This window comes from Myotis myotis, unplaced genomic scaffold, assembly GCF_014108235.1.
Source record: "Myotis myotis isolate mMyoMyo1 unplaced genomic scaffold, mMyoMyo1.p scaffold_m19_p_7, whole genome shotgun sequence".
NCBI classification, from domain to species: domain Eukaryota; kingdom Metazoa; phylum Chordata; class Mammalia; order Chiroptera; family Vespertilionidae; genus Myotis; species Myotis myotis.
This window is the reverse complement of record NW_023416379.1, coordinates 38,610,640-38,619,539: the sequence shown is the minus strand read 5'-3', so window position 1 is coordinate 38,619,539 and position 8,900 is coordinate 38,610,640. Positions and strand designations below refer to the sequence as shown.

General features: G+C 40.2%; 1 protein-coding gene across 1 annotated transcript in view; it reads right to left on the bottom strand.

Annotated features, from left to right (window-relative positions):
- Positions 1 to 1,103: 1,103 nt before the first annotated feature.
- Positions 1,104 to 8,900, bottom strand: part of SNX3 (sorting nexin 3) — a 33,058-nt gene continuing 25,261 nt past the window's right edge. The window contains exons 3-4 of the mRNA XM_036317231.1: positions 3,516 to 3,640; positions 1,104 to 1,851 (exon numbers count right to left, since the gene is read on the bottom strand). Coding sequence (XP_036173124.1) covers positions 1,746 to 1,851; positions 3,516 to 3,640 — 231 coding nt within the window. The 3' untranslated portion in view covers positions 1,104 to 1,745. The remainder of the gene's footprint in view (positions 1,852 to 3,515; positions 3,641 to 8,900) is intronic.

The following is an 8,900-nucleotide window of genomic DNA, read 5'->3' as shown; positions in this document are numbered from 1 at the left end:
GAATTGTGAAATACTAAGGCTTTATAGGGCAGCTCTGACTTTGCCCTGTGATTTCCAATCTTCTTGGTGGAAAACCTAATTTGACTGAGACCTAAGCTGGTTTCCTCTCAAATGGACAGACGTGTCTCTAGGTGCTGCTCTGGTGTGGGAGGACAAACCTGCTTTTCCTTGGGGATGAACTCTGGGTCACTGTGGGTCCCATAAGCACCGGATGTTGTGCAGAGTCAAACTAAAAGCCACATTCTGGCTGCAAAGCTCTGGCCATACCACAGGCTACGCAGCAAGGAGTCATGTATTTTCTGTTTGTTTGTTTTATCATTCACTAGAGGACCCATGCATGAATTTGTGCACGGGTGGCATCGGGCCAGCCTGCCCCGATGGGGGCCCATCGAGGCTGGGCTGGTGGGGGGAGGGGCCACGGGCAGTTGGCCAGCTGGCCCCGCCCCTGATCGGGGTATTGGGAGCCAATTGGGGGCCAGGCTGGCAGGGGGTCAGGGAACGATCAGGGCCCAGATCAGGCTGGTTGGCTGCTGCAGTGCGCGTCATAGCCACTGGTCATTCCAGTCATTCCATCATTCCGGTCACTGGGCTTTTATATATATAGATACAAGTCAGGCTTTTTTATCATTTATACAAGTTTGTCTTGGTTAAAGAAGATCAAGAGTGCCACTATCCCAAACCAAATTAGAGAGCATGAATCTGCTGACTACAAAAAAAGTTTTTACACCCTTGCTAAGTTTAAGTCACTCAGATGAACTACAAAAAAAAAAAAAATTCTTCTATAAACTAGGAGACATGGTATTGACTTATCTTAAAAGGTCTTCAAAAAAGAATGACTTGAGATTATAAAGCATTTTTCAAATACACAAAGTACTTCATAATGACTCAATAAGCCTTAAGGAATGCTTTTTCTTAGTACATCACTTTTTTTGTTGTGTAAAAGAAAATACCCCATTCAAAGGGTGGTGGCATATTTGATATCACCACTGTTTAAAGAGGAATGAAGTTACAGGAATGAGAAGTATATAATTAGTAAATAATCCCTCTCAACAAGTGAGTTAAGTAGGAAAGTTATAAAGGAAGAAAAGCCGGAGGCAACACAATTAGTGCATATCAGAAATGCAGTTTTATTTTTATTTGAAAACAACTTAAATTTTTAGACAAATGATTTTAGTATATAAATTTGATTTTGTTTTTGTACAGAATATAAAGATTCCCCTCGTTGATCTTCCATGTGAAGGGCATTACAAGCCTGAAGGGATACATTCTGCATACGAGTGTGTCTTGTGTGCAGGATGCTGGCAACCAGTGGTCAGTGCTCCTACACGTAAGTTAGGTCAAGGACATCACATATTAAAAAGGGGATAAGAGATTTCTAGTTAATCAGATTCAAGAAGCAAACATGACACAAAAACTGTGCAGCTGAGACGAGTTCAGTAACTTTAGTCGGGACACTGCGGATTATGCTGGAGTAACAGGTGTGTGAGGCGATAGTGTGCAGCACATCAAAGAGCCAGGAAGAGCTATTCTATAGAAAGGCTGGAATGAGGGATTTCACTAAAGCAAATTAACTTCTTGTCAACTGCCAAAGCAAAACAAAACAGAGCAGAGCGCATGAGTGTTAGTAACTGCAGGCATGTTAGACCGGTTTCTGTGCAGCATGCTAAGTTAGTTAGAGCTTCTTCACTGGCGCATACGATCATTCATAGTCACAGAAAGTTTTTTTTGCCACTTCTCGGCAAATTTCAGGCATGTCGTATTTTAGATGGAGTATAGCTTTTATCTATTATTTCATCCTGTAAAAACATGTGGAGACAACGTTCATTCTGTGCCAGAGGATGACCAGCGACCCTAGGAATAAAAGAGATAAATTTAGTCCAATCTTTTATAAAAAGAGGTGGGAGGAGTTGTCAAACACATAGTTTAAGGTTAGTAAGCAAATACAATTTAGTAATTGTAGGTGTTACTTGGAACTGCCCATAAAGGTATGCTCTAACAACTTTACCAAAGTTTATGGTAAATTTTCTTTCCTTTGGTCACAAGGTAATTTGAAAACATTCAATCACTAGCGTTGCACTGCTTCTGGCATTATGCACCCAGTCAGCTTCTTTACCTATTAGATAGTATATTATAAAAACCTAAATTAACTTTAAAAGTGAAATAAGACCTGATTCTGAGAATCCATTTTAAAGAAGGAAAAGATATAGGATTAGAGCTAGAAATACACTGGAGTTCAATAAAAGCCCCAAATAGTAAGAAATAGGCACCAATGTACAGAGGGCTTTTTTTTTGGGGGGGGGGGGAGAGGGGGTTGTCTTTATTTATTTAAAAGCTTTATTTATTGATTTTAGAGAGAGGAGTGGGGAGGGAGGGAGGGAGGGAGGGAGGGAGGGAGGGAGAGGGGGGGAGAGAGAGAGAGAGAGAGAGAGAGAGAGAGAGAGAGAGAGAGAGAGAGAGAAAATATTGATATGTTGTTCCACTTGTTTATACATTCTTTGGCTGATTCTTGTACATACCCTGACTGGGGATTGAATCTGCAGCTCTGGCATATTGGGATGATGCTCTAACCAACAGAGTTACCTTAGCCAGGGCCGCTTTTAAAGGTTTCCACTAGACCTAACACAGATGAGACTGGGCAAAGAGACTTCTATTTCAGAATTTAAAAACATCTAATCTAGCAACACCTTCTCTAAAAGGAAAGTATGTTCATAAAAAGACAACAAAGGTCATGTCTACAGAAGGTAACTAGAAGTTAAAGGCTTTGTGTAACTTTTCTTCTGTTTACTTACCACTCACAGATCTTCAAACCACTGGATAAAATTAAAGTGCTTCTAATAAATAGCTCACACAACCATATTCTCTAGGATTTGGCCTTATTTGGTTAAACTTAAGACAATACATAATTATTCTGAATGCTTTCCAGGCATAACTCTCCCTATTGGCCTTTTAAAAATTCCCATTTTTAAGTAGAAATAAAATTTTAAGTTATAAATTTTACTTTGAGCTTAAGAGTTTCTAAATAAAAGATAAACAACCCCAAATCTTCTTGCATTTCCAAAATAATGTATTTTGCCATAAAAATTTAAAAATATGCATTTTTACAAGACTTGCTGATAATACCTCCATCTGCAATCAAACAAAATTATTTGAAATTTATTTTAAGTTTTATTGTTCCTACTAGAACATCTTAAATTAGAAAGAATCATAAGTAAAACTGTACTTTTAAATGCTATAATTTTAAATGCAATTTGCATAAATTAACCCAGAAAAACAAATACAAAACTTAAGTCAAAACAAAGATACTCATTTTCAATCACTCAAGTGTATTTTATCATATGATATTCAACTTGTTATATACTGCTACTTTGTTTAAACAATACAAAAAATTAGTTAGGAAATGGCCAAAAGGAAAAACAACATTAAAGTTTAGCTTAATATAAAAATTACTAGTAGTCACATAAGGTAGTCTCAGAACACTGTTCCCTCTTACACCCTGAGAATCAGAAAGCACTTACTTGTTTATAAACTGCTCCAGCCCTTGCTTCCTTTCTTCAATGAAATTGTCATCAAATATTCCATCATCTCCTCTAAAAGGAAGTTGACGCAAAAATGCTTTCCCAGGGAGTGGGGGAACTACAACCTAAAACAACATAAGGAAAGAGCGTTCTCAAACATGCTAAGTTGTGAACATTTATAGAGCACAACAAGAAGATACAGTATATCCTCAGTATGACAGCCATCCCATGGTCAAACTTGTTTAAATATAAAAGGGAATCAGCAAAAAACACAATGAAAAAATATTCAATGCAAAATAGCTCATCAGAACAAAGCTCCTTAATGGCTGGGCCCCTAGCTTAATTATCACTTTTCCTGGACTTATTAGCAAAGCACAACTATACAAAGAGAACATTCAAGCAATACTGAAATAAAAGCTGCCACGCCCCTCAGACAGTTTTGATGTCACTTGGGAAAGACAATGCTTTATTCTGATGGAAACTGCAGGGACCAAAATCAACTCTCAATTCAACAAAGAAATAAAATATTAACAATGTTGACAGAGACAGGTAAGAATTAAGTGATCAGTTTCTTCTACCTCAGGCCATCCTGTACATGGTATTTCCTACTTGTGTCTGAGGTGATGATAAAATAATCAACTTGTCATCACTTTCATTTCCTAGGCTAAGAAATATGTTAACTTTCTCCCACATCTGCTATCCTATCTTTCGCCAAAGACCTGTCATTTCTTCCTTCCCACCCTATAGGAACATCCCAAATTTTGCCCTTCAAAGCCTAACTATCCTCTAGGATCAACTTATACTATATCTCTCTTCTGGAAATTATTTGGAGGTCAAATATTTGTTTGAATTAAACAGCAGCTAGCTAGCTCTTTATTTCACAGGTTAGTTTGGCTTCTTTATCTGAGAGTTTCTCAATCATGGCCCTAACTACATAATTCTTTGTACTGGAGGAGGATTTTCTTTTGCACTATAGAATACTTAATAGCATAGGAGAGAACCAAGATGGCGGCATAGGTAAACACCAGAGTTTGCTGCCTCGAACAACCACTTCAAAAATACAACTAAGAGACGGAACAGACATCACCCAGAACCACAGGAAAGCTGGCTGAGGGGAAATTCTTCAACTAGAAGGAAAGAGAACAGCATACTGAGGCTCAGAGGAGGCGCAGTGCGGAAAATACAAAGGTGCGGAGGTGCGCGCAGAGCGGGCTGGTGGCTGAGGGCGCGGTTGTCGTTTTCAATTGGGAGGGAGTCTCAGATTCTGAGCTCCAGTTCTGGGCGAGTCTCTAGGGACCCAGACTCAAATGGGAGAAGCGGGACTGTCTGGCATCCGTCGGAACGCGAGGGCAGCTTTCTCTCTGAGGTTTGCAGCGGTTGCTGGGACTCTGAGAGGCAGAGCCTCTGGAGACGGGACTGAGAGCAGCCATAACTGCTCCCTCCACCCGCCCTGTTTGATCCCGTGCGACCCGCCCCGCCCAAGCCCTGCACAGAGCCATTTGCCGGAAAGCCTCAGGCAAACGCTAGATTAGCACCTCCCCAGAGGACAGAAGTTTTCCCACTGCAGACACAGCTGATTCTCACAGTCAGTTGGCCTGGAGGTCAAATCCCCCCAGTATCAACTACAACAATCAAGGCTTAACTACAACAAGACTGCGCACAAAGACCACTAAGGGGTGCACCAAGAAAGCATAAAAAAAGGGGAGACAAAGAAACAGGACAAAATTGTCCATGGAGGATATTAAGTTCAGAACCACACTTTTAAGGGCTCTCAAGAACTGTCTAGAAGCTGCCGATAAACTTAATGAGATCTACAAGAAATTTAATGAGACCCTCAATGCTATGATAAAGAACCAACTAGAAATTAAGCATACACCGACTGAAATAAAGAATATTATACAGACTCCCAACAGCAGACCAGAGGAGCACAAGAATCAAGTCAATGATTTGAAATGCGAAGAAGCAAAAAACACCCAACCGGAAAAGCAAAATGAAAAAAGAATCCGAAAATACGAAGATAGTGTAAGGAGCCTCTGGGACAGCTTCAAGCGTACCAACATCAGAATTATAGGGGTGCCAGAAGATGAGAGAGAGCAAGATATTGGAAACCTATTTGAAGAAATAATGACAGAAAACTTCCCCCACCTGGTGAAAGAAATAGACTTACAGGTCCAGGAAGCGCAGAGAACCCCAAACAAAAGGAATCCAAAGAGGACCACACCAAGACACATCATAATTAAAATGCCAAGAGCAAAAGAGAAAGAGAGAATCTTAAAAGGAGCAAGAGAAAGAAACTCAGTTACCTACAAGGGAATACCCATACGACTGTCAGCTGATTTCTCAACAGAAACTTTGCAGGCCAGAAGGGAGTGGCAAGAAATATTCAAAGTGATGAATACCAAGAACCTACAACCAAGATTACTTTATCCAGCAAAGCTATCATTCAGAATTGAAGGTCAGATAAAGAGCTTCACAGATAAGGAAAAGCTAAAGGAGTTCATCACCACCAAACCAGTATTAAATGAAATGCTGAAAGGTATCCTTTAAGAAGAGGAAGAAGAAGAAAAAGGTAAAGATACAAATTATGAACAACAAATATGCATCTATCAACAAGTGAATCTAAGAATCAAGTGAATGAATAATCTGATGAACAGAATGAACTGTTGATTATAATAGAATCAGGGACATAGAAAGGGAATGGACTGACTATTCTTGGGGGGGAAAGGGGTGTGGGAGATGCGGGAAGAGACTGGACAAAAATCGTGCACCTATGGATGAGGACAGTGGGTGGGGAGTGAGGGCGGAGGGTGGGGTGGGAACTGGAAGGAGGGGAGTTATGGGGGGGGGGGGAAGAGGAACAAATGTAATAATCTGAACAATAAAGATTTAATTATAAAAAAAAAAATAAAACTTGGTTGGATAGTCAAAAAAATAAAAATAAAAATAAAAATAAGAATATTTAATAGCATAGATACCACCAGTAGTACCCCTAGTTACGACAATAAAAAATGTCTCCTAAAGTGTTAAGTGTCTCCTGGGGGACAAAACTGCCCCTGTGGAGAACCACCAATCTAGACTATTAATGCCTTCAAATCAAGAACCCTCTTAGACTACTTATGGTCATTTTAATAAAAGCTGGGCATACAAACCAACCACTTAGCTGGAACCTATTTTACACCAAAACAGAAAAAAAGGTGTAATCACACAACGCAAAGGAGAACTATAAATAGTAAACAACAGTAATACAAATCATATGTATTCTAAGATGTAAAACTTCAAACCCTTGAAGCAGAGTTTCTATAACTAGGAGTTATCCTAAAACAATAATTCAGCAGGGTAAAAAGGGAAAGAGCAACACAACTTCATACAGATTAGCAAAAATAACCCTACATAATAAAAGGCTAATATGCAAATCGACCAAATGGCGGAACAACCGGTCGCTATGACGCGTACTGACCACCAGGGGGCAGATGCTCAATGCAGGAGCTGCCCCCTGGTAGTTGGTGCGCTCCCACAGGGGGAGCGCCGCTCAGCCAGAAGCCCTGAGCCAGGCTCATGGCTAGCGAGCAGAGCGGCAGTGGCAGGAGCCTCTCCCGCCTCGTGGATTTCCAACTGCCAGCCTAAGCCATCAGTCGGACATCCTCCAAGAGCTCCCAGACTGCGAGAGGGTGTAGGTCAGGCTGAGGGAACCCCCAGAGTGCACCAATTTCGTGCACCATGCCTCTAGTAATAAAATAAAATGGTGCCGAAGCCGGTTTGGCTCAGTGGATAGAGCGTCAGCCTGGGGACTGAAAGGTCCCAGGTTCGATTCCGGTCAAGGGCATGTACCTGGGTTGCGGGCACATCCCTGGTGGGGGATGTGCAGGAGGCGGCTGATCGATGTTTCTCTCTCATCGATGTTTCTGACTCTCTCTCTCTCTCCCTTCCTCTCTGTAAAAAATCAATAAAAATATATTTAAAAAAATAAAATAAAATAAAATGGTAACAGCTATTATTATCTGATCAATGTATTAACTAACCTTATTGTGGTAATCATTTCACAACATATACATACATCAAATCATTATGTTGTACACCTTAAACTTCCACAATGTTATTTATCAATTATATCTCAATAAAGCTGAGGGAGGGGGAAAGACACTTCTTTCCTATAGTCATAAAAAATTTCCTTTGTTTCCCAAAACTTTCCTAACTTGTTTTGTACATTTACAGATCAAAAGATCTATACTTTACATACAATGAGTTATAAATCTTTATTCCCAAATAGACAGCCAAATGTTTCAACCCCATTTGCTGAATATAAATTCCTTTCCCCACTTATCAAGTGTTTTTTTGTTATGAACTAAATTTCCAATAAACACATGGGTCAGCTTCTAAATTATATTACATCCACTAATCTACTTGCCCTTCAGAACAGTCTAAAGATATGTTCTGGTGTCTGTAGGTGCTTAAGTATACATTGAAAGTAATTTCTGGCTATTTTTGAGCTTTGTCAGATTCTAAAGTTCATATATAAACTTGTAAGTTTATAAAGACCCTGACAGATACCTTTATTAGAATTTTATTAATTTACTAGAGGCCTGATGCATGAAAATCGTGTAAGAGTAGGCCTTCCTTCCCCCGATGCCAGCACTGGCTTCACTCTGGCACCCAGGACCCGGGCTTCCCTCCAGCCGCCAGCTTCATCCAGAAGGTGGTCCGGAAGGATGTCAGGTCTAATTAGCATGTTACGCTTTTATTATTAGAGATAAATAAGTATGGAAACTGCCTTACTCTGTCAGGTCTACTGCTAAAATGCCACCTGTAACTGAGGCGTTCCCTTGACTATCCTATGAGTAGCTCTCTCTTAGTTTAAACTCCTTTTGTTTTAAAATATATTTTATTGATTTTTTACAGAGAGGAAGGGAGAGGGATAGAGAGTTAGAAACATTGATGAGAGAGAAACACCAATCAGCTGCCTTCTGCACACCCCTCACTGGGGATGTGCCCGCAACCAAGGTACATGCCCTTGACCGGAATTGAACCTGGGACCTTCCAGTCTGCAGGCCGACACTTTATCCACTGAGCCAAACCGGTCAGGGCTAAACTCTTAATTTAATTTGTTTTAGAGCACATCACCATTTGACGTTTTATATATATATCTCACTATATTTTCTGCCTTTCCCTCACCACCATCCCAACTTACCCAAGAGAATGTAAGCATCATAAAAATGGGGACATTAATTGTTCACAACTCTATTACTCAAAGAACACACTGAATGAGCTCTCAAGTGTTTATAAGGTAAATAAATCTTCAAAAGTGAATTATTTGGTTGAAGCATTATCCTGTATAGCCACTTAAAGGTTGCAGTTGGATTTCCAGTCAGGACACATACCTAGGTTGCA